The 26,255-nt window shown below is 43.7% G+C and overlaps 1 protein-coding gene and 1 long non-coding RNA gene across 2 annotated transcripts; both read left to right on the top strand.

Annotated features, from left to right (window-relative positions):
* The first annotated feature begins 276 nt into the window (after positions 1-276).
* Positions 277-17,698, top strand: LOC141047053 (uncharacterized). Its single transcript, XM_073541982.1, has 7 exons — positions 277-377; positions 1,717-1,863; positions 1,993-2,172; positions 2,256-2,379; positions 2,463-2,560; positions 2,753-2,843; positions 16,096-17,698. The coding sequence occupies exons 2-7, from the start codon at positions 1,786-1,788 to the stop codon at positions 17,532-17,534; spliced, it is 2,010 nt and encodes a 669-aa protein (XP_073398083.1). The 5' UTR covers positions 277-377; positions 1,717-1,785; the 3' UTR covers positions 17,535-17,698.
* Positions 17,699-18,158: 460 nt separating this feature from the next.
* LOC141047059 (uncharacterized) lies at positions 18,159-25,663 on the top strand. Its single transcript, XR_012219745.1, has 2 exons — positions 18,159-24,863; positions 25,202-25,663. It is a non-coding gene; the product is annotated as an uncharacterized lncRNA (long non-coding RNA).
* Positions 25,664-26,255: the final 592 nt, after the last annotated feature.

Below are 26,255 nucleotides of genomic sequence, written 5' to 3'. Positions count from 1 at the left end.
TGGAGGCTCCATTATTCTCTATGTGGAGTGCGGCTCTGCGGGTGGAGGTCGGTGCTGGAGGCTCCATTATTCTCTGTGTGGAGTGCGGCTCTGCGGGTGGAGGTCGGTGCCGGAGGCTCCATTATTCTCTATGTGGAGTGCGGCTCTGCGGGTGGAGGTCGGTGCTGGAGGCTCCATTATTCTCTATGTGGAGTGCGGCTCTGAAGGTGGAGGTCGGTGCTGGTGGCTCCATTATTCTCTGTGTGGAGTGCGGCTCTGCGGGTGGAGGTCGGTGCCGGAGGCTCCATTATTCTCTATGTGGAGTGCGGCTCTGAAGGTGGAGGTCGGTGCTGGAGGCTCCATTATTCTCTGTGTGGAGTGCGGCTCTGCGGGTGGAGGTCGGTGCCGGAGGCTCCATTATTCTCTATGTGGAGTGCGGCTCTGCGGGTGGAGGTCAGTGCTGGAGGCTCCATTATTCTCTATGTGGAGTGCGGCTCTGCGGGTGGAGGTCGGTGCCAGAGGCTCCATTATTCTCTATGTGGAGTGCGGCTCTGCGGGTGGAGGTCAGTGCTGGAGGCTCCATTATTCTCTATGTGGAGTGCGGCTCTGCGGGTGGAGGTCAGTGCTGGAGGCTCCATTATTCTCTATGTGGAGTGCGGCTCTGCGGGTGGAGGTCGGTGGGGATTCTCCACATCTTTTTAGTCTCTTTAGCTTCATAGTATCAGCTCTAATCCAATGGTGAGAGAGAGATTTACCCTGAAGAGTCACAGATTGTGGGGTTGTTATAAAATGTTATATTTAGGGGGTTCTGTGTTGTCTCCTTATAAGAATCACAATGGTTTTGTTCCTTTTCCGCTGATTGATACAAACGACCCAACTATGAAACACGAGAACCAAGGAAACCTGTATTACTCTCATAGTACGGGGCCTCTTACTTGCCCCCATATACAGTATAATGTTCCCCCAGTATCGCCATCCTCCACACACAATATGTTAACACCCAAACCAGGAGATAATCAGTTCTCACTCTTCCCCATACTTAATGCCATAGAGCCCCTTTCTTGGTTCCCGCACACAGAATTATGTTCCACAGTATCTCCATCCCCAATTTTATTTATTTTTTGTGTTTTTCATGTAATATACGGAAGCCTACAGGAAAATGCTAAAAAAACCACTGTACATGGAGACATTGGCCTCATATATCTCCTGTCTTGTTGTTCTTACAAAGAAGTTTTTCTAAAAGCCTCAAACTTCTGTGTGTGACTCAGAGCTGAGATCTAACGTGATAGAAGATTACAGTGCGGGGAAGACGGGAAACCTTCATATAGACGGCCGGTGGGGATGGAGTCAGTGACGGACTCTGGACAAATATGTTTCTAGAGCCGTAGTAGAAGATGAAGATGTCGTCCTCATCATGAAGTAGTTATTTCTCCTGTCCCGTGTAATGAATATCTCCTGCAGTATTGCTAATGCCGATTCCAGTGTCGGTAATGAGACGAGAATTAGCGTTATGGAAGATGAGTCTATGAGGAACGTATTCAGCTGCCGACTCCGAGGAAGAAACTGCTTGTTGTCTGTGGCCTAAATATATAGGTTTTATTTTATTAGTAGATGTAAAGAAGAAAACTAAATACTGTAAAATAATAAATCTCCTCATATGTTTCCCTTATTATCTCCAGTAATTGTATTATTACACAGGATTTTTATGATGTTACATCGGCTCATCTTCTCATTCAGGTCTCTACAATATCGGATCTTCTCAGTGAAGATCTATATAAGAGAATTTTCCTGATTTACCCATCAAAGATGGATATGGACAGAGACAAGATGGCGGAGAGGATATTACACCTCACCCTAGAGATCCTCTTCCGGCTTACTGGAGAGGTGAGAGATTCTGATGACGTCACATTACATCATTCTTATCTATGGGAATAACAGATGGACAGAACTGGAGAGGTGAGGACTCTGGAAATGTCTGTAGTGAGATTTATTAATGTGTCTCTCCATAACCAGGATTACACAGTAGTGAAGAAGACCTCTAGTGAGCGCTGTCAGGACCCTGTGTCTGAGGGATGGGGAAGACCCCTGAACCCAATCACGGAGCCTCCACCTCACCCCCTGATACATGAGGAGATCAATTACCAGAAGATCCTAGAACTCACCTACAAGATGATTGAGCTGCTGACTGGAGAGGTGACACTGCTGGGAATGCTGGGATACTACACAGTAACGCTATGAAGGGATCGGGGGGATGACGGTATCATTGTATGTGTCAGGTTCCTATAAGGTGTCAGGATGTCGCTGTCTATTTCTCCATGGAGGAGTGGGAGTATTTAGAAGGACGCAAAGATCTGTACAAGGACGTCATGATGGAGGTTCCCCAGCCCCTCACATCACCAGGTAATAGACAGGACTAAATACACACGTCCTATAATTATCTGCATGTAAAGAATGAATTCAGTCCCTGTATGTGTTTCTTCCAGACCTGTCCAGTAAGAGGACAATACCAGAGAGATGTCCCCATCCTTTTCTTCCACAGGACTGTAAACATGGAGATCCCAATGTTCCTCAGGATCATCAGGTAGATGGAGAGACGGTGTCATGAGATCTCACCGATGATGTGTAGACGGCTGTGACGGTCTTGTGCTCAGTCTTGTTTTATCCCACAGTATTATATTTTATACTTGTGTAATAAGATCGGTGGAGATGGCAGGATTAGAGCTGATCATAGATGTGACTTCTCCATCTGTGACTTTTACAATATTTATTTTAGGGTGAAGATCTGACCCATATTAATACTACAGAGACATATGTGAGGGGTGATGAGAGATGTAAAGAGGAGATTACTGCTTATAACCGGTCGGGTGAGTACTGACCACTAAATATAGACAAGTCACAGATTCTTCTCAGTCACCGGCTATGGCAGCTTTATCGATGGTGTAGTCAGGCCGTATCACAATCGTGTGATCAATACTATCATAAAACCTCAGGCTTTAGAAAATGATTTTTGAATATGCAAATTTTATTAGTCACACAGAGCCCAACGTTTCGGCCGAGCGGGCCTTTATCAAGGATATTTATCTAAACAAAATATAACAATAATGTAAAATTAGGAATCCTGTCTAAGAATGACACAAAATGAAATAAGTACAGTATCACTGACTGACATATTAGTGGAAGTGAAATAAAGTTTATAATAAAAGTGTCATGGTCACGTGTGGCTGGACACACCGCCTCCAGCAGGGCGAATTTATATGACACGCGTGACCCTGGATACACCGCCTCCAGCAGGGTGAATTTAAATAATAGAACGTCCAGCTGGATACCCCGCCTCCAGCAGGCGAATTTCAGTATACACGTATCTCTGGATACACCGCCTCCAGGAGGGCGAATTTAAACAATAAAGGGAAACACCAGGGAAACCGATACAATGGAGGGCCCTGCGATAGGGAACGGGGACGTGGAGACCTCCTGCACTCCCCTGAGCCAGTGTCCCTGCACTCCTCACGAACCCTAGGCCGGTTCCGCACCGGGCGCCGATCAGGAACCTAAAATCCCTAACTCGCCCTGCGCCAATCCCTTACTAGTGAAGTGGACGGTGCAGAAACTAATCCCACCACTGCACTAAACACACACTGAGGAAAGTGACAAAACCGGGAAACACCACTTAGCTTTGCTCTGTTGCTTATGCTCCCAGCAACAGAGTCCAACACCTGAGTGCACCTTTTCCTCCCACCGGGTCCAACACCAGCGTGCAGCCTTGGAGTAACAGAGTCCAGAACCTGAGTGCAGCAGTCCAGAAACAAAGTCCAGCATCCAAGTGTAGCTTTTCAGCAACAAAGTCCAGCATCATGAGTGCAGCTTTACACCATAGCTGCCACTCCACCAAGCTTTGCAAGAACTCCTCACTGACACCATAGCTGCCACTCCATCAAGCTATGCAAGCACTCCTCGCTGACACCATAGCTGCCCCTCCAGGACTCTGACTGAGCTGCCCGGGACTCTCCTCCAGCTCCTTCCTTCAACAAGGCTTGGTTGCAACTGAGCAATATCACCCACGCTGATTGCAACACCTGACACTCTTTTATAGGTCAGCCAGAGCAATCACACCTGCTAAATAATAACGTTCAATAAACCAAAGTAACCAGTGTGCAATGACCCTAACGGCCACCGGGGGCAAACTAGAACTGAAACCACCACAGTGCAATGACCCTAATGGCCACCGGGGGCAAAACCAACGCCGAGCACACAGCTCAAGGGAAAAAAAGGTTACTTGTACATTTATTGTCAGATCCAGCCTGGATCATGACAAAAAGAAGACGTCTAATCAATATACGCAATACATTGAACAGAAATAACGAAAAAGATTTTTTTCCTCTCAGGAGTAAGGACTCCATCATCAGAATAAATCCTCACAATAAATCAATAAGTGCAATCTGTAAAAAAAAGAGGAAAAGTGGGGAGAGAACAGTTACTCAAATACCATAAATACAATACAGCCTAACGCAGCTTAAAGGTACCATAGAGGAAATGTGCAACAAGTAAAAGGATATAAGTACCTGTGTGACTATATATTGAAGTTTCAAAAGCTCTAAGAAAGAAGAGGAGAAAAAAAGGGTAAAAATAAGGTAAAAACCAGAGTATGACAGAAGAAAGCATTGTAAGTATATTGTAATATAAGCGGTATATAGCTAATCTTTACAAACCTAGAACGAGAAATGCGGTAACTTGGGACTGCGCCGCTGCCTGTGGAGTGTGTGCATGTGTATGGGCCGGAACATGTGTCTCTTTTATATTCTACTCATGACACAAATGCACTACAGCTGGAGGGGTACAGGCGTCCAATAGCGCCAATATCGCGCATGCGCAAACCGTCTCTCCGGACGGAAGTGGGGCATGATCTGTACGAGTAAAAAGGAAGTGTGTCAGAGAAGCTTAATGTTCAACCGTGCGTATGCAGACCGTCCCTCTGGACGGAAGTGGGGCATAATCAAGTCCGAAACAGGAAGTGTGGCAAGGAGGAGTGATAATGTATAAATAATGACCGCTACAGCGCAAGCGCTAGAAATAATGAAAAAAGGGGAAAATATGTGTATAATTATAAGTATATTATATTACAAATATCTGAGCCAGGTCAAATCTGAAGGTCTATATCGCATGTATGTGTAAAATTGTTATAAAAACAAGAAATAGAGGGAGGGAAAGAAAAAAGAAAAGGGGGGAAAACATCACCAAGTGAAAAAGATCAGAACCGAAAGTGGGTACCTTCCTTCCGCGATTAGGTCTGTAAAAGAATAAAAAGAGAATGAAAAAATTATTCTTATATTACATAGACACATATGAGGCACTTATATAAATACCTATACAATGCTCATAACATGTTACTTATGAGAAAACCTATGAATGTATGCATGTGTACACATATTGAGGGATACATGTATACACATACATACATATGACGAGTTTGATCTTTATCTCTCAACGGGAGATCTTTAGATATACCGGATGGTAGCCAGATTGATAGCTTGTTGCCCGGGCAAGGTGACAGATCAACACAGATTATGTATCTGCAACATGCCACACGGCTGTTTAATCACATCAAGTTTATATACTCTTTTGAGTAGGCGGTTACATTACATCATCATATTCCATTGGACAGTTGATTATTCAAGAGTAAGCATAAATGGTTTCAACCAATCATATTCATATTCGGCAACCAATCAGATTGTACTCGGCTGTTAATTATTAGATACATTCGGGAATTTCCAGAAAAAGGTGGAAACAGGTATTGGTTATACAATACCCTAACATTAGCCTCATTAACCTGTCTTAATAAGGGTTCATAGCCCCTTTATCTATCTATTTCTAAGACTATGTACTCATTATCTACCTTAGGCCTACGTGGAACTCGTGATGTGTTCTTTAGTTACATGAATCATAAGAGTTATAGAGGTGAGAGGCAAGAATAACAGGATTAGATGAGAGTTGATCTCTTCTCTGTCAGCTAATATCATAGAAGTATGGAGAGTGAGACCCTAAGAGTGTATGAAGGGACCCCAAAGAATCAGGGTTTCCCTATCAGTCCCCCCTTTTGAGAACAGATATCATTCTCTCACCCTCCTTCCTCCAGGTACTTCAAAGGCCTAAGCGCCAGTGTTGGGCTTGTTATTTTCTTCACCAAATTCCCTGGAGTGAGTTGAGAGATCATATCTCATTCTCAACCTTGTCATTTCTTGGGAGAGTATTCACGTATTTTATTGTGTTAGTGGAAGGTGTTGGGCCTAGCTTGATCTGTTATTCCCCTTATTGCATCTCTAGTGTAATTTATAAACCTCTGTTGATTATAGTAAATGTAATTCATCCAGTACACATGTTTCTTAAAATCAAATCTAAAAGGAGCTGCTGTCTTTAAAATGTCATTTTGGTTTCTCTGCGTCTGTCCCTTTTGGAGCAAGGCTGTCATCAGCAACAGGAACAGGATCATCATTCTTCCGTTCCAGGGCCTTGCAGTGGCTGGCATGAATCCAAGTGGGTTTTCCTTCAAGCTTCACTGAAGTGGATGTAGTGAGGAGAACTTGGAATGGACCGTCGAACCTTGGTTCCAGTGGTTTCTGTGTGTGTCTTTTAACCACCACCCAATCTCCTGGTTGGAGAGAGTGGGTTCCTTCTTGATTCCCTGGGTCTGGAATAGAATCAAAGACTTGTTTATGCACAAGTGAGAGCCTCTTCTGAAGGCTCTGGATATAGCTAGTGAGATTGTCACACTGTAGCTGCAGTGTCTGTGGGAAGTATAGGCCTAACCTTGGCGCTGACCCAAACAAAACTTCATAGGTGGACACTTTTGTCTTTCTATTAGGTGTGTACCTAATGGAGAACAAAGCTAGGGGTATACATTCTGTCCAAGGTTTCCCCAATTCCTCACTTGCTTTTTGAATCTTTAACTTAAGTGTCCCATTCAGCCGCTCAACCTTACCACTTGCTTGGGGTCTGTAGGGTGTGTGGAATGCTTGTGTGACCCCCAACATTTGCATAACATGCTGCATTACCTCTCCAGTGAAGTGGGTACCTCTATCGGACTCTATGGTTTCAGGTAGTCCGAACCTACAGAAAACTTCTGACATCAGCTTCTTTGCAGTAGCCCTTGCAGTGGCTTTCGGCATCGGGAATGCTTCTGGCCACCCATAAAAGAGGTCAACACACACGAGCCCATATTCATACGTTGCTACTTGGGGTAACTGTATGAAGTCAATCTGCAGTCGTTGAAACGGGTAGAGGGGCTTAGGTATGTGTTTCTGTGGTACTTTCACTACACCTCCTGGGTTGTGTTGTGCGCATGTCAGACATGCCTGTGTGAACCTAGTAGCAACCGTTGTGAAACGTGGGGGCGATCCATTGCTTATCCACCAAAGAACACATAGCATTTTTAGAAAGGTACGTCGGTCCATGGGCTGCTTGAGCCATGATGGGGTACAAGGATCTTGGCAGACACACCCGCTGTTCCCACCATCCACAAACCTTCATGGTCACGTGCTCCAGCTTTCGACCAGACCTGTTTCTCTTCCCCGGTTGTCTGCCGAGTCAGAGCCTGCAAGATACTCAAGTCGAAGTGGTTACACTCAGTGCTTACCATAACCAGTGGAGGTGCCTCAGGGATCTCATTGTGTCTGGGTCTTCTAGCTGCTTCTTTGGCAGCTCGATCCGCTATGTCGTTTCCTCTTGCTTCGGTGATATTAAGCTTTGTATGTGCCTTTACCTTAACTATGGCAACCTCTTTGGGCAGCAGCAACGCTTCCATCAGTTGTTTGATGAGGTGCCCATGTTTAATAGGAGTGCCTGTTGATGTAAGAAAGTCTCTTGCCCTCCATATAGGACCGTAGTCATGGGCCACCCCAAAAGCATACCATGAGTCTGTGTAAATGTAGCTTCTACCGTCAGCCCCTTTAAGCGCTTCAATGAGTGCTGTCAACTCCGCCTCCTGCGCAGACATATAAGGAGGGAGTGGTTCTGCTTTTACTACCTCGTGCTGTTACCACTGCATAACCAATGTAGAACCGTCCGTCTTCACCGATGCTTCGAGATCCATCTGTGAAAAGCTCAACATCTGGATTAGCGAGAGGTACATCAGAAACATGTGAAAAACCTGCTGTCTCTTGGGCCATAAGGGCCATACAATCATGTTCATGATATACATCAAAAAGCTCCTCTTCAGTCAATTTCTGCAAAAACAGTGGTTTGCCTTGTCCTTCTTCCCCCCTTTTGAATCCACCACATTAATGGGAATGAGAGTGGCTGGATTCAAAGTTGTACATCGTTTCAGAATGACATTGGGAGGCATGAGAAGTGCACACTGCAGTCTCAGGTGTCTGACTACAGAAATGTGCTTGGGTTGAACTTGGTTAAGAATGCTGTGCAAGTCATGTGGAGTGTAGATGGTTGCAGAGTAGTCCAGTATGATCTCTGATGCTGTGTCAAGAAGGAATGTGACAGCTGTTACTGCTCGGACACAAGATGGTGCTCCTCTCGCTACAAGGTCCAGGTGGGCTGAGTAGTATGCCACAGGCCTGTTTTGCTGACCATGTTTTTGGGTTAGGACCCCTGTAGCATGTCCTTGCATTTCTGTGCAGTACAGGAGGAAAAGTTTGGCATAGTCTGGGGTGCCTAGAGCTGGGGCAGAGACGATTGCTAGTTTGAGTAGAAACTGTCTAGTGCTTCCTGATCAAGTCTGAAGGGTTGAGAGGGCACACAATAATAGAGTGGCTGCATGAGAATGGATGCAGAACGAATCCAAGGCCTACAATATCATGCCAGCCCCAGGAAGGTACGTAGATGTTGAACCCCTGTGGGTGGTTTTAGCACTTCAATCGCCTTTTTCCTGTCCTCTGTCAAGTGGCGTGCACCCTGTGATATGCAATGTCCGAGAAACAACTTTTGGCTGAAAAAACTGTAACTTTTCTCTGGATGCCTTACACCCTTTGGCAGCAAGATGTAGAAGCAATGAGATTGTAGCTTCGCAGCATACATCTCTGTTTGGGGCACAAAGGAGTAGGTCATCAACATACTGAAGTAAGACAACCTCAGCATGTTTGGTGTCCCAATCCTGCAAAATGAATTGCAAAGCAGCAGTATACAGGGTCGGAGAGTTTTGAGCTCCCTGCGGCAGCACCAGCCATGTATAATGTTGGTCCCTAAAAGTAAAAGCAAACAAATACTGACAGTCCGGATGCAAAGGGACAGAAAAGAAAGCATTTGCCAGGTCAATACAACTGAAATAGGCAGCTGTTGAAGGGATCTGTGACAAAATCGTATGCGGATTCGGAACTACTGGTGTCAGTAATACTGTGACAGCATTTATGGCTCTAAGATCATGAACCATCCTGTAAGTAACTGGCTCCGCTTTCCTGCCTTTCAGTTTCACGGCGAACAAGGGGGTGTTGGCTATAGATTTTGTGAGTTTGATTACCCCAGAGGTAATTAATTCTGTAATATGTTTTGCCTATAGCTTCGTCTTGAGCTGTGCTTAATGGATACTGTTTTAATTGCTGTGGTCTCTCTCCTGGTTTCAGGTTAATCATTACAGGAGAGACTGGCATGTGTCCGATGTCAGTTTTAGACTTTGACCATAGCGAGTCTGGGATCTGCGCTAACTCCCTATTCTCTTCTGAAAGGGCGGGGGAGTCAGAAAAATACATGCAGGCTAGAACTTTGCACAGGGTGCGCTCAGAGACTCCAGCCTTCAATTTCACATTCCCGTCAGATTCATACAAGATATGTGCCTGTATAGCTTGCAGTACATCAGAACCAAGTAAGTTTACGGGTGTTTTGTCACTAACTAGCAGCTTAGTTAGGTATGTGCGGTCAGCCAGTCGAAGGGGCAATGGTTTCGTCATTTTACATTCCTGTATCAGTCCCTCAAACCCTTGAGTGTAAATGGTTTCGTCGGATATGTCAGATGGTTTCACATGTTCCTGGCGAATAACAGTTTTGGCTGCCTCCGTATCCACCAGGAATGGGATTTTCTTACCATCTGGGAGAGATACTGAGACTACCCCTTGTGGACCTGTTTTTTAACAGGAAGGTGTCCTAAGGGGGTAGATGGCTACGGGGTTGCCTATTTCCTATTGTGGGTCTTGGGTCGGGACGTCCGTCATGGCCTGGTTCTCTTTTCTGGTTGATCTGCACTGTCGGCTAATATGGCACATCTTACCGCACTAGTAACATTCAATCTGCCTGCGGTAATTTTTGGTTGGGGTAGCTTTCTGACCTGTCTGGGTGTCATTGGACGCATACTGTATCTGTACTGGCTTCATCCTCTGGACTTACTCAACACCTTTTGCCACACGCACTAAGTCTTCTATGAGGAATGTCCTCCAGTCGGGCTTAGCTGCCTGCACCCTCTGTCTGAGCTGTGATCTAAGCCCTGCCATAAAAGCTCCATGGAAACGTTTCCTTCCTGCTTCTCCCATGTTGTCATTGCCCAGATCTGCATATCTCAACTTCAAGTTCCCCCAGAACTGGTCTACTGTCTCCTTAGGACCCTGTACCACATGCAGAAGGGAGATAGTGCATTCCCCCTCCTTTCCTCAACTCCATGCTTGCAGACTTCTCAGGAAATGCATCCCTGACTCTATAGTTCTTACGTACTGTGCTCCCAGTCTACTCTCTGCACTGTATGACCTTCCAGCTCTGTTTATGTCCTCTAATACTGACTCCATTCTTGCATCCCCAATTTTCCCCCTCAGGAGGGACTCTAAGTCCATCCATGTGCAGGTGTAGGTGTTGGTTAATCCTACCATCCATCTATAAAAGGCCATTGGCAAGTCAAATGGGTCTGGGGCGTCTTTAACGTCATTTGGTCCTTTGGACTCCATGGTCTGTAATGAGACACAGTAGTTGTTTGTATAGTCGGTCGTGCGGGGGTAGATGTTGCAGCTGCTGCGATACCAGTCATGTCCATGGTCTGATATTCCCCTTCTTCCATTGTAATCAGCATACTGTCTTCTGGTTTTACTACTATGTTGTTGTACCCAGGGACCTGATACTGAGTCTGACCCTGCAGGACTGGGTATATCCCTGTGCCCTTGTGGGGTCTTGGTCTCCCACAGGCAGAACATTGTTCACGCCAGTCGGGGTTTTGCTGTCCACACACACAAGTCCTGCCATAGGATGGGCCTGATAAGGTGGAGGTGTTTTCACTTTCCTTGTTTTCCTTTCGGGGTTTCTTCCTTAACCCAACAACCTTCTCTCTTCATTTCCTTTGCTACCTCTGCCCAAGCCTTTGCTTGTTTTATTAACTCATTGTCAGCAATCCATCCCCTGCTTGTTGCTAGAGCAGACTCCCAGAGAGAGTAATACAGTGGATCACCCTCCATTCCTAAACCTTTTAACAACTTCTTTGCCTCTTTTACAGAAAACTTTCCTTTTCTTCTCTCTACTATCTCACACGCCTTGCAACCCTCCTGATGCTCTGAACTTTCTGCGTTTCCCATTTCTGTCTGATCTCTCTGTCTGCCTCTTTTTCTGGTTGTTACTCACTATTCTCTTAATACGTGCTGCTATTTTGTGCCCACTTCCCAACTTCTTTCTCACTTTGCTTGCAATTCCTTGACCTATGCCGACTGCACTTCGCTATTTCGATGCATAGGCTTGCGTGCCGTTGTTATAAGGGGTTTCCGCTCAGTGTCTGAACTTGCGTGACCTAAACTGCCTCCCCACCTTCCCAGTTGATAGGTGTCAAGACCCGTAGAAACCTGATAAAGAAGTTTACTTATTTAGTGGTTTGGCCAACGTGACCCCACCCGGTCACCTCCCACTAAATCTCTACGTGCTCAGTACGAGACGGCACTTCTCTGTAATTAATCCTAGTATATTCAGCAATTCTATATATCAACCAGAGAGAAAATCCAACTAACCATAGGCAGACTAATATGACCCAAATTTTCTCATAATCTTCTAGTCCCATATGAGGCAAGGCAGAAATTGAACAGTCCTATACCATGGAGGGTGCGATCATGCATAACCCACACAGTTGCAGCTTCCCCAAGATATCAGCTAAGTTGTTGTAAAACCCGCAGGCCAACAGAAAATACGGACAGGGCAAGCCCAACCACGTGCAATCCAATTTCTCTGCGTGGCTCCGTGACAATAGCAAAATATATTGGTTTCAGCTTATCTCATTCATTCAGGTGTGACTATGTGTTTGACTTCCTAGTGTTCCTCCACTCTATTTCTGGTACCAATTGACCAGTTAGCATACCTAACGGACTCCCTTATACATTCAGTTTTTATGTCACAATCCTTATTACATGCATACGGTCATTCAATTCACTCAGGGAGTCTCATCCTCTACACACACATTCACACCTCCAATACGGTATACCGTTAATGTATCACAAGGATATTCTATGGTTCTTTGCGAAACAACTGGTCATATAAGAAGACGGCTATACTGTACCCGAAACCCGGCTGCAGAGCATGTGACAAGAGGAGACACAGAGTTGTAAGAAACAATGGCTGTTACCTTCACCGGTGATTTTGGTCTGTTTCCTCTAGGCCTCAGTCTGCGGCTGCCGGATCTCAGATGCCGGGGGTCTTCTGTTGCTACCAGCCCACCCAATGGGACGCCAAATGACGAGTTTGATCTTTATCTCTCAACGGGAGATCTTTGGATATACCGGATGGTAGCCAGATTGATAGCTTGTTGCCCTGGCAAGGTGACAGATCAACACAGAGACAGGTTATGTATCTGCAAAATGCCACACGGCTGTTTAATCAGATCAAGTTTATATACTCTTTTGAGTAGGCGGTTACATTACATCATCATATTCCATTGGACAGTTGATTATTCAAGAGTAAGCATAAATGATTTCAACCAATCAGATTGTACTCGGCTGTTAATTATTAGATACATTCGGGAATTTCCAGAAAAAGGTGGAAACAGGTATTGGTTATACAATACCCTAACATTAGCCTCATTAACCTGTCTTAATAAGGGTTCATAGCCCCTTTATCTATTTCTAAGACTATGTACTCATTATCTACCTTAGGCCTACGTGGAACTCGTGATATGTTCTTTAGTTACATGAATCATAAGAGTTATAGAGGTGAGAGGCAAGAATAACAGGATTAGGTGAGAGTTGATCTCTTCTCTGTCAGCTAATATCATAGAAGTATGGAGAGTGAGACCCTAAGAGTGTATGAAGGGACCCCAAAGAATCAGGGTTTCCCTATCACATATATATATCCAAAATAACTAATATTATAAGGTAAATATAGTGCTCTCTATAAAAAGATCAAGGCACCAAAACTCCACATTATCATAATGGAAGTTAAAAATAAAATTAAAATGGAGAAAATGTGGAGAAAAAATCAATAAAAAAATCAATAAAAAACCTCATATTCCCTATTAAGGCCAAAAGGTTCCAATGTTTGAAGAACAAAAATCCAATAGGACTCTCTCTCAATCTTTGTATCCTGTTGCCACCTCGTCTAGCCAGAGGTACACTGTCAATAACTTGATAACGAAGCTGAGAAATATTGTGGTTATGAGAAATAAAATGAGCTGGAATGGGTAATAGAGTTCTCTTACAGCTGATAGTGGATTTATGTTGAGAGATACGGTCTCGGATATGTTGGGTAGTCTCTCCAACATATCCGAGACCACATGGGCATTTTATGAAATATATTACATATGATGAGTCACAATTGTAATAGTCCTTAATTGGAAAAATCTTTCCCGATCTGGGATGGGTAAAGGTTTCACCTTTAGTAATGTTGGAACATTGCAAACAATGCAAGCAAGGAAAAGTCCCTTTGCGTAATGGCCTAAATAAAATTTGTCTTCTTGAATCACGGGAACTACCAATGTCTGCCCTTACTAAACGATTGCGTAAGTTAGGAGGTTTTTTGTGACAAATAAAAGGTGGAGCTTGAAATTGGGGTATCTGAGGATAAGAATTAGAGAGCAGTGGCCAGTGTCGACGAATAACCTTATGGATGAGATACATAAAGGGATGGTATGTGTTAACAAAGGCCACCCTATTAATTTTAGTTGCAGGACTAGATATAGATGGAGGAGAAAAAGACAACAGGGAATCGAGATATCCTCGGGATTCGAATTTGGATTTCATTTCAGCAAAACGACCAACACGATTAAGATTATCAGAAACAATATGGTTAATACGTCAAAATTGTGATCTTGGGAGAGATATTTTTTTTTATGTGTTTAGGATGACAGCTAGTGAAATGTAGGAGACTATTTTTGTCCTTTGGTTTTACAAACAAATCAGTGGAAAGGGAACCATCAATATCTCTAATAACCCTGGTGTCAAGAAAAGGAATAGAAACTGAATTATATTGCATATTGAAAGATAAACCTGCAACTTTTGTATTAATATCTTGGAAAAAACTCTCAAGAGAAATCAAGTCACCCGTCCAGATGAGAGAAATGTCGTCTATGTATCTTTTCCACTGTACCGAGTACTGTTGGAAGAGAACATGTGGGTACACAAACTCTAATTCAAATTCTGCCATAAAAATATTGGCATATGGGGGCACCAGATTTGAACCCATTGCAGTGCCAGTTAATTGAATAAAAAACTGATCCTCAAATAAGAAAAAATTCTTTGTTAGAATGAGAGTCAACATAGAAATACAAAAAGATTGAATGTCGCTAGAAAAATCCGTTTTATTTTCTAAAAAAATTTTTACGGCTTGAATACCCCTTGTATGGCTAATGCTAGTATATAAACTAGTGACCTCTAAAGTCACCAAGTAACAATTAACCGAAGTTAAATTCAAATCCCTAATATAAGACAAAAAATGTGATGTATCTCTAAGCCATGAGGGGATCAAATGTAAGAGAGGAGAAAGGATCTTTTCAAGTACAACAGATAACGGTGATAATATTTTTACCCTTTTGTTCTCCTCTTCTTTCTTAGAGCTTTTGAAACTTCAGTATATAGCCACACAGGTACTTATATCCTTTTACTTGTTGCACATTTCCTCTATGGTACCTTTAAGCTGCATTAGGCTGTATTTTATTTATGGTATTTGAGTAACTGTTCTCTCCCCTCTTTTTTCCCTTTTTTTTACAGATTGTACTTATTGATTTATTGTGAGGATTTATTCTGATGATGGAGTCCTTACTCCTGAGAGGAAAAAAATCTTTTTCGTTATTTCTGTAAATTTTGTCAATGTATTGCGTATATTGCGCAGTATCGACCAGATGTCTTCTTTTATTATAAACTTTTTTCACTCGCACTAATATGTCAGTCAGTGATACTGTACTTATTTCATTTTGTGTCATTCTTAGACATGATTCCTAATTTTACATTATTGTTATATTTTTTAAAGATAAAAATCCTTGATAAAGGCCTGCTCGGCCAAAACGTTGGGCTCTGTGTGACTGACAAATAAAATTTGCATATTCAAAAATCATTTTCTAAAGCCTCAGGTTTCAGGATATTATTGATTGATTTTCCTGACGGCTTGGTTGTCTTTCCCCATATATATTATACAATCGTGTGATCACCATTTTGCCGCTAGACAACGTTTTCCACCACCCAAAACAGTTCAGATGACGTTGGTCATTGAAAGCCCTTTTCTATAGAAGTTACAACCTGGAGGATCCACTTACTACCTGGGATTAGAAGACGCTGACCATTACCTGCCCAGATCTGAAAACTAAAAAGCCAAATGACAGTGTACATAGAATGTGCTGACAAGTTAGAAAATCACTTGAAGAAAAATATTATGATGGGTCTGTAAGAGAAAGTGGAAGGTAATGATGCTGTTGGCTTCCTAGATCCCTGATATTTTATTGGATGAATCTACCTTCTCTCCCTTCTGTGCTGCTGAATGTGCTCATATGGTCCCTACAAGACCAGGTCCAGTCTTTCTGGCTAAACTTCTCTTTTATGATCACTAACATTAAATGTGCAGTGAGGCCAAGTGTGAATTTCTGTACAATAACAACAGAGTTTCCCTTTATCCTGACTTTTCAATTTAAAATTGACTAACTTCAAACAGGGTCATGAGAAACTGCATAAAATATTACACCTTTTATAAATTTCAATGATTTTATTCAAAAATAATAATAATTGGTTTTATTCTTGGCAGATGACTGTACCAGGAGATCAGGGGGACAGCTGACATCTTCAATTTTTAAATCATATGATCTTGAGATTACACAGGATACAACTGAAGTGAATGCCATTACTCCAGATATTCCATCATCCCTTCAAAGCAAAGATCAACCATCTGATCCTTTGAAACAGGTCCTGTCTTCTGATTCATTACTCACCCCTGAGGAAACTCAAAGTCACAAAATAAACATTAAAAAACAAACTTATAAAGCAAAGAAACCATTCTCACGTTCTGAAAATGTAAATAGTTTTCCCCTCGAAAAGTCTTTTCTTAAATATCAAAAAATTCACACAGAGGAGAATAGATTTTCTTGTTCCAAGTGTGGGAAATGTTTTAACCAGAAATCACATCTAGTTACACACCAGATAACTCACACAGGGGAGAAGCCTTTTTCATGTTCAGAATGTGGGAAATGTTTTACAGATAAATCAAATCTTATCAAACATCAGAGAGCTCACACAGGGGAGAAGCCTTTTTCATGTTCAGAATGTGGTAAATATTTTACAGATAAATCAAATCTTATCAAACATCAGAGGACTCACACAGGGGAGAAGCCTTTTTCATGTTCAGAATGTGGGAAATGTTTTAAATATAAATCAAATCTTATCACACATCAGATAACACACACAGGGCAGAAGCCTTTTTCATGTTCAGAATGTGGGAAATGTTTTATCCAGAAATCAAATCTTATCACACATCAGAGAACTCACACAGGGAAGAAGCCTTTTTCATGTTCAGAATGTGGGAAATGTTTTATCCAGAAATCAAATCTTATCACACATCAGGGAACTCACACAGGGGAGAAGCCTTTTCCCTGTTCAGAATGTGGGAAATGTTTTACAGGTAAATCAAGTCTTAACAAACATCAGAGGACTCACACAGGGGAGAAGCCTTTTTCATGTTCAGAATGTGGAAAATGTTTTACAGTTAAATCAAGTCTTATCACACATCAGAGTGCTCACACAGGGGAGAAGCCTTTTTCATGTTCAGAATGTGGGAAATATTTTACACGGAAATCAAATCTTATCACACATCAGAGAACTCACACAGGGGAGAAGCCTTTTTCCTGTTCAGATTGTGGGAAATGTTTTAACCATAAATCACATCTTATCATACATGAGAGAACTCACACAGGGGAGAAGCCTTTTTCCTGTTCAGAATGTGGGAAATGTTTTACAGGTAAATCAAGTCTTATCAAACATCAGAGAACTCACACAGGGGAGAAGCCTTTTTTATGTTCAGAATGTGGCAGATGTTTTACAGATAAATCAAATCTTAACACACATCAGAGAACTCACACAGGGGAGAAGCCTTTTTCATGTTCAGAATGTGGAAAATGTTTTGAGAGGAAATCATATCTTTTTAGCCATCAGAGCAGTCACACGGGGGAGAAGCTTTTTTCATGTTCCTAATGCGGGAAAAGTTTTATTTGGAAATTTAACTCTTAATAAACTTCAGAGTAGTCACACAGGGGAGAAGCCTTTTTCATCTTCAGAATGTTGTTTTAACCGAAAAGTGTATCTTATCATTTCTCATGTTCGGTCTCTTTAAAATATAAACAATCATACTCTCCTTCCATGCCTGTGCTGATTAATTGGTGTCGCGATTCACATTCCCGCATTTCTTATCAAAGGGCACATCTTCCCACTCCGGTGCCATTACTGCCTCAGCTTGGAAAAAACACTTAACTCACAGGCTTAAGCTGTCTTACATTATGAAAGTCTTGCAATTTCTCCTTTCTTAATGTCGGTCTCACAAGAAAACAGCTCCACAAATCTTCTTGTGTTCTCACCGATGCCCACATACTGAGCAATGTTTGCTTCACAGCAAATTTACCTCCCCCTCCCAAACCACAGGGGATTCTGATATGTGGAACACCATAATTGATTTGTATATCATATTGCGTCTATGCCTACTAAACAAGAAATGGAGCAATATATACAAAGGCTGGAGACCACATACAAAATTGAAAATATGTTCCCTCACTTATAGCCTGTCACAGCTTACTGTCAAGGTACAGAGATTACAGGATGATGTTTACAAGTTTTGGACCATCAACATGCTCATAAACTAACGCTGGATCTTCACAGCCAGCAAATAAACAGTCTGTATAATATGGTTGATGACCAAGAAAATCACAATAATATCTGGATAAGAGGTATACCTGAAAGCATCAATACACAAGTGATTATGCAGACACTGCTCACTTTATTCAATACTATCCTTGGTGATCCTATTGATAAGGACTGCTGGAGATCGATAGGATGCACCATACACTAGACAATCATGGCTCAAATTCTGAGAGTCCAATAGACATTATTTGTCGCACATTTTTTCAATGTTAATGAGCCCATTATGAGGAAAACAAGAGAGTTGGGTCTTATTGCTTTCAATGTAAAACTCATACAATTGCTCACAGATCCTTTCTGAATGAGCACTCTCCACCCGTGCCTCTGGGAAATCCCTTTCCCCTTCAGGGAGCTTCTTTCAGTCCTTCACTCCATACCAGCAGGCCCTCAGAGCAGGGGTCTTCTGTACAATTCTATCTCTTCCCACCTTCCCCACGGGAAGGTTGCCTATGCACGTCTTTCCCCTTCCCCTAAGGGAAGACTGATCCTAACTTCCCTTCTATTCTCCCACTCCAACCTTCCAGCTCCACCCACCTTCTAACACCCTTTCCTAGCCAGCAGGGATGGTGAAGCACATCACCTGCTGCTGTGGTGGATGCAGTGTTGTGTAAGAGCCAGGTCTGGTGTCTCCATCTTACCTGAAAGGTGGGATACTACACCTCTGGTTGAGGTGCAGTACCTCTGTGGCGACTGTACCCTCAGGGTGCCACATAACCCCCCCATTAAACGCAGCACATCCACGGACTGAAACAGTACATGATGTTACAGGGGAACATACAAACAATTTAAACACGTGTTATCAGGTAAAACATATTCAAACTCAACTTCCCTTTATGAGAGACACTCTCTCACTTCAACGTTACATGATAACATTACCTTACATTATCTATATCTTACTACTGTCTTACATCCTAGATAGTTATCCATTCCTATCTTCTATATTCTAACGTGCTACTGACAGCAACCATTACCAACTGTGAAGTTCGTTAACAAGTCAGGGCACACTATTCCTGCTGAAATACTTTCATTATTCCTTATGTCTTACATCTATCTATACAATACTAACACATGTCCCTAAACTGTTTGGGTGACAACTGTTGCTAGTTGGTTCGCCACCTGCTCTGGACACCTTGTCCCAGAAACAATACTTTTCTCATTTACTATTAGACATTCACCATATTTTACAAAAAGCCAATTCCCTACTTAATAATCTACTGATACCTATTAGTTCTGATACTCTACCAATGCTATACTAGATTTTCACAATAATCCTATACACTATCAATATACCGTTTCCTATACATAGTATAATATTTACAATCATAATAACATTTTTATTAGTTACAATGAAAAAACAGTCATTATTTGAGGTAAGTGGCAGATTCTATCCCAGCCGGGGTATCTTCTAGTGTCCTTGTGCTGTATGGAGGACCCGCTCAAAACCTCCAACATTGGTTTTGAGTGGGTGGCAAGATATAACTGGTTTCCCCTTTAGACCTCATCTTTGGCCACACCTAGCAGGTTTTTCTTCAGGTCTGTAGTTGTGCAACGATGAAGTCTCTGTATTTTAAAAGGCACGTGTAAAACCAAGAAGGAGCACCTGAATAGGTGCTAAACTATATACAAAGAAAGTTTTGATCACTCACTGTTCATGATCCCATTGTCTCTACTTCTTTTTCTCCTTATGACTATAAAACATAATCAGGTATAACATGTTGCCAAAGCCCCCCTGGGTCTAACTATTTACAACGGACTTGCCCTAGTCTCTGTTCATTTTAATGGGGCTGAATGATACAACCTCCTGGTTACATTGAAGCTGTTTGGTTCCCTTGCTTCCAGGGAAGAACTTCAGGACTACTGCGTCTTGGATGGATTATGATTGCTGTAGAAGCCTTGGTATATACTGCTTGCGGAGCTTCATCCGGTAAAGTCTCCTCCTGTCCTTTTGTTGGCAATGATGATGGAATGGCTGCTGGTTGAGATACAATTGCAGCCTGAGGAACAATCTGCCCTACTGCAGCTGGTGTTACTGCTGCTATACGTGCACTGGTGGTATTGCCATGGCTAGGATTACACTGACGGAGCCTCAGTTGTTGCCCCCTGGTGGTCCTGTGGAGCTATCAGCTCGGCGGGAATCCTGCGGACATGAAGCATGTCTCCAAGATGGCGGGTAAAGGAGACGTACTCGTCAAGGAACAGATCGTGCTCCGGATGTCCCCGGATGAGATGAGCTTCGACATCCCGCCTATTCACAAACAGGTTGGGAGCTTTTCTGGAGTCCTGGATGAACCCGAATCCTCTGTCGAGGTCGAAGCAGAGGACTCTGCCCCAACCCATGGGATTACAGTTCTCCAAATGCTCACCCTGGGCCTGGATCTTGCCCCTTAGATCACGCTCCGCCAAGGCCAGTTTTTGCATTTGTCGCTTCCTCTCTTTCTGCTCAAATTCAAGTATCTGCCTATGGCAGAACTCTTCTGTGGTGATGGGGAACCCCATGACATCAGCTCCCTCTTCCTCCCACCTGGGGATCTTCAGCCTGCTGCATGCTGCGGGAGTTGACTGCGGTAAGGGGACAGGTTCCAGGATCCCTCCCCTGGGCGCAGCTTTCCGGTCCCCGGCGATGTCAAAGACGACCTGTGGTCGGTGGTAACCCGATGGGGCCTAGCAGGGCATCCCTTATCCCAGGGGCACTGACCGTACCTATTCCTCCGGGGCCGCAGTCATCTTTTACAGGCTCCGGTGACGGAGAGACTGGTGCGGCAGGTACTGGCAAAGATGGTACCTGGGAACTGGTGGTGGGTATCATTGGTGGTGGTACCTTGGGACTGGCAGTGGGTACCGGTGGCATTGGTACCAGTGTTCTGGCAGTTTCCTCCTGGGCAGCCTGTTTTTTCTGCGCAAGGAGAGCCTGCCACTGACGCAGACTTCTGTTCAGCTCCTCAATTTCCTGCTCCAGGTTGACATACTCCGAGGGGCCGGAGCCTCATTCCACAGAGTCGGGAGAAGGTTGCATTTCTCCACCGCACTTCACAGGCCTCCTTCTGCTCTCCATCATGGCCTCCTGGTGTACTGGCTTCTCCTATGCTCTCTTTCCCGCCGTGGGGCCTCTCTCCACCCCCTGGTGGCGGTGTCTTTTTCCTTTGCTGCCATACCAGGCCAAGATCCAGACCCCTCTGGCTGTCGGCCATGATGCAGTTGCATAGAAGTACAGGCAGGAGAGGTTCATGCTGCTTCACGCCCTTTCTAGGGTACCGCCCACGATGGCATGCCTCACCGCACACCTCGTGTGACTGCCATAGCAGCCATCTTTACAGTCAAAATCATAGTCCAATAAATGTGTTGTGGTTTGCCCATTGTGGTTTGTTATTTCTCAGTACAGTCAAATTTCTGGCACACAGGATCCGGTGACACCGAGCATCAAAATCCTGTTCGTGACACCAAGTTGGAGCGCCCGCCAGGGCCGTGGGGTACTCTGTATCGGGACGCTTTTTAAAGGGACAGTGTCACTGCGGCGGTGACCCGGTCCGTGGCCCTGGGCGTCCAATAAAAGGGGTATATTTACAGGGGATTGAAAATAAAGAGTTTTTGTATACAGTGTTCGTGACGCCACCTGTGGTATCTGATCAGAAGGGACCAGCGCTGCAGTGCAGATCCTCTGGGAATGATGGTGTGATGCAGCAGAGTTGGAATAGCTCTCCACAGGCAGAGCTTAGTCCCAGTGCAGTTGTAGAAGAAATTTGCAGTTGTAGAAGAAATTGAGGACGACGGTGATGATATAGTGATAGGCAGGAGATGTAGCAGTGCTGAGAATGTGACGCAGGAAGAATGCAGAAGACACAGCTGGGTGCAGTTCCAAAGCTTTACTCACAGTTCTGTCTGCAGTACAGATTCCCGCTTGGTGCCTCGTCCTCCAGGTGAGGGATCCAGCCAACCTCCAGAAAGATAGAGAACACCTTTCCAGAATTTCCTGCCAATATGTGCCTTCCCTGGCCATCTCACAGTGCTGCTTTCCACTTTCCTTCCTTTCCAGCACTTCACAGTCAGTGTCCCAGGCCAGCTGCCGCGAACCCTGCCGGATAACATGACCCAAAACATTTCCTTGATCCTTTCTGGCTGCCTTTCTGGAGAAGATAACTGTGGTAATTGGCTGTGGCCCCTTAAAGTTTCCGCAGCTGTTGGCTTGCTAACTGAGTCCTGTTGTCCACTCCACTAGGCTAGGGGTCGAGACCCTTCTGCGACCTGGATTTACCCAACCTGACGTCCGTCAGCGTGGAACGAGCCCCACGGGGAGCACTCTCCACCAGTGCCTCTGGGAAATCCCTTTCCCATTCAGGGAGCTTCTTTCAGTCCGTACCAGCAGTCCCTCAGAGCAGGGGTCTGCTGTACAATTCTATCTCTTCCCACCTTCACTTACGGGAAGGTTGCCTATGTACGTCTTTTCCCTTCTTCCTCTACGGGAAGACTGATCCTAACTTCCCTTCTATTCTCCCGCTCCAACCTTCCAGCTCCACCCACCTTCTAACACCCTTTCCTAGCCAGCAGGGATGGTGAAGCACATCACTTGCTGCTGTGGTGTGTGGTGGATGCAGTGTTTTTTTTTATAGCCAGGTCAGGTGTCTCCATCTTACCTGAAAGGTGGGATACTACACCTCTGGTTGAGGTGCAATACCTCTGTGGTGACTGGACCCTCAGGGGCGCCACATATATTTTCAAAAATCCAAGCAGCATGAGACCATTCTCTGATGCCCTGGACATTCCCAGAATCCATATATCTGACTGGACACCTGCTCCACCATTGCCACAGAGAGTTCCAGCATGTTGCAGAAGGCTTTCAATGGATCAGGAACTTTCCAGATGGGAAAGGAACCTGCCAATCATATGTGCTTCTGAAATGAAACTTGTCTCCACTGATGAGAGAGACAGTTTGCAGATGTTTGGTTGTTTCTTTAAGAATATAATTACATATATCTTAATAGAGTTTTATGTTCCTCTCTCACACTATAAAGGATGTCTCAGTTCATATAAGATCTTAGAACTGCATATAAGTTGATCTCACATTATATTACTGTGATATCTGGCTGTATTAGTTTACTTGCTATGTATTCCATGGTTCCCCTTAGTAGGATCCCTAGGACCGAAAGTTAGACTTACACCTGTAAAAAAAAAACAAAAAACACCAGTTATGGATTTGAGTTGGGGTCTGCTTGTTTCGCAGTTTCTTTGTGTTCAATATATCCATAATCTATATGCCTTGGAGGTAGAGAGGTAGACGTTACTATCTAACTTCTATACTTCCTCCTTGCTCTTAATCTTTCTATCCTTTTTTTCCTTCCCCCTTTTTTCCATATAATATGGCACAACTATAACTTACCAGAGCTACAGAAAACAAAAAAAGGGTAGTGAGTGGAGGATAAGCGTATATGTTTGGTATCACAAATCTTGAGCGATGGATTATTCAAGAGCTTTGAACAAATAAAGGCCGATTTTTAACCTTCCAAATAGGGTCGTTGATCAGTATCTGCAAATACGTCATGTGTATAGTACACTATCTAGAATAAACGACTTACCGATTTATAGATCTCACAATAGATACCATTCCTAAAGTGGTGGACACAAAAGGTCTAATATCCCTTATTTATAGGCAGTTAAGGCCCTGTCACACTAAACGATGTCCAGCGATCCCACCAACGATCCGACATGATGGGATCGCTGGGACATCGTTAGGCTGATCGCTGGTGAGCTGTCACATAGACAGCCCCAGCGGTCAGGACGAGCAACGCTGGACGCTGGTTTCTAATGTAAACGGCGGGTATCCAGGAGCCGCGCGACTCCTGGATACCCGCTGTTTACCTTGGAACCTGGCGTACACGCTGGTTTCCAAGGTAAACATCAGGTATCTAGGAGTCGCGCGGCTCCTGAATACCCGACGTTTACATTAGCATCCAGCGTCGCTGATCGCTGGTCTCTCACTGCCACATGCAGCGATGCGCGTTGGGCAGCGGGAGACCAGCGATTGAAAAACTGCCCAGGCCGCTCGAGCTTGATCAGCGATAACCGGCAGGGGGGCCGGTCGCTGATCCCCGTCACACACAGTGATCTCACTGGCGAGATCGCTGATGTGTCACAAAATCAGCGATCTCGCTAGCGAGATCGCTTAGTGTGACGGGGCCTTTACTGGACCTGCATTTGATAGTTAAGACAAAATGGGAGGATGATGTGGGTCCTTTGTGGAGCAATGGGTGAAAATGCTGTATGTGACACCTAAACTTTACTTGTCGGAGTCACAAAGAATGTTCCAAATTCCTCTTATCCATAGGGTATATAAATCCCCAATGTTGTTATGCACCAGAGAACTCACACAGGGGAGAAGCCTTTCATGTTCAGAATGTGGAAAATGTTTTAACTAGAGATCAGATGTTGTTATACATCAAAGAACCCACACAGGGGAGAAGCTTTTTCCTGTTTAAAATGTGGGAAATGTTTCACAGAGAAATCAACACTTGTTACACATCAGAGGACTCACATAGGGGTGAAGCCATTTTCATGTTCAGAAGGTGGAAAATGTTATGTGAAGAAATCATCTCTTTTTCATCATCAGAGTACTCACACAAGGTAAAAGCCTTTTTCCTGTTCATAATCTGGGAAAGTTTTAACCAGAAATTACATTTTGATAAGACCAGCAAATTCATATAGGGAAGAAGTCTTTTCCCTGTTCAAAATGTTTTAACCAGGAAGCATATTTTGATAGACATCAGAGAAATCACACAGGGGAGAAGCCTTCTTTAATGTATATACCTAATGTGAGAAATGTTTTACTTTGAAAGACACACCTTTATCAAGAAAAAAATCTTGCTAATAAGTGTCTAATAGACTGGAGCCGGCTTCCTGTGACACAGGAGAACAATAAGATAATGTCCATCCTGATCACCGAGAGAACTTCTCTCCTCCAGCCCCACACTTATCTACATTAACTGATTGGTGCAGAATAGAAGAGGAAGGTTCCGGGACCTGCACATCCTGAGTGAGCAGCAGAAGCACCTTCTACCTGACTAGGTCAAGGACCTGGACCTTTCAGATCATAGAACATTGTTTCACATATTTGTCAGGTTCAGTTATTAAATGAGCCATTTCTTAATGATTTAGACCTCCTGACTTCAAATCTAACAATGAAAATGTTTAATTGTCTCTTGTTTCTTTGATATGAAAGAGTTTTCCTTTTACTGCTACATTTAATAAATGCATAAAAGTTTCAGTACTTTGAAACATTATTATTTTTGCAAATATAAAGATGCAGAGTATTTTGTTATGCCAATTTTTAACATTTATTTAGATGAATTTTAGCAACAATTCAAATAACTTAAACTTGTCTAAACTCTATTGTGAATAAAAAACTGTTAAAGAAATTGCACTACAACATTTGTTCCTCATTCAGTGACCATTGTTTTTTGTTTGTCTCTTGTACTCCTGCATCAGATCATCTCTTAGGGTATGTGCACACGTTGTGGATTCGTGGGCCGATCCGCAGCAGTTTTCCATGCGGTGTACAGTACCATGTTATCCTATGGAAAACAAAAACCGCTGATCTCGCGAGGAATAGGGACCGCTACAGTATCGCGATGTCAGCAAAGGTCTCACAAGGCATTACTGAGAACGGGAGCATCGCTGAGGCCTGGGAAGGCTGTGCGGGAAGCCGGAAGGTGAATATAACCCGATTTTTTAAATTTTTTATTCCATTTTTTACAGGGATATGGTACCCACAGCCTGGAGGAGAGTCTCCTCTCCTCTTCCCCCTGGGTACCATCCGCAAATGTTCTGCTTATTTTTCGCATGGTGGGCACAGCCACATGCGGAAAGTAAGCAGAACAATGTATTCCTATGTGGGCGGAATCCCCGCGATTCCGCAAAATTAATGAGCATGCTGCGTATTTTTCCGCGATGCGATTCCGCCGCTGAAAAATCTGCAGCATTAGCACAGCATTGCGGAATCCCATAGGAATGCATGGG

The sequence above is a fragment of the Dendrobates tinctorius genome, unplaced genomic scaffold, assembly GCF_039654945.1.
Source record: "Dendrobates tinctorius isolate UK_male_01 unplaced genomic scaffold, ASM3965494v1 ptg000126l, whole genome shotgun sequence".
NCBI lineage: Eukaryota > Metazoa > Chordata > Amphibia > Anura > Dendrobatidae > Dendrobates > Dendrobates tinctorius.
This window is presented reverse-complemented; position numbering and strand designations above follow the sequence as displayed.

Excerpts from the sequence above, each read along its gene's own strand:
- LOC141047053 (XM_073541982.1), top strand. The coding sequence starts at position 1,786 with ATGGATATGGACAGAGACAAGATGGCGGAGAGGATATTACACCTCACC. Across the intron at positions 1,864-1,992 it reads TCTTCCGGCTTACTGGAGAG|GATTACACAGTAGTGAAGAA; the intron begins GTGAGAGATTCT and ends CTCCATAACCAG. Across the intron at positions 2,173-2,255 it reads TTGAGCTGCTGACTGGAGAG|GTTCCTATAAGGTGTCAGGA; the intron begins GTGACACTGCTG and ends TGTATGTGTCAG.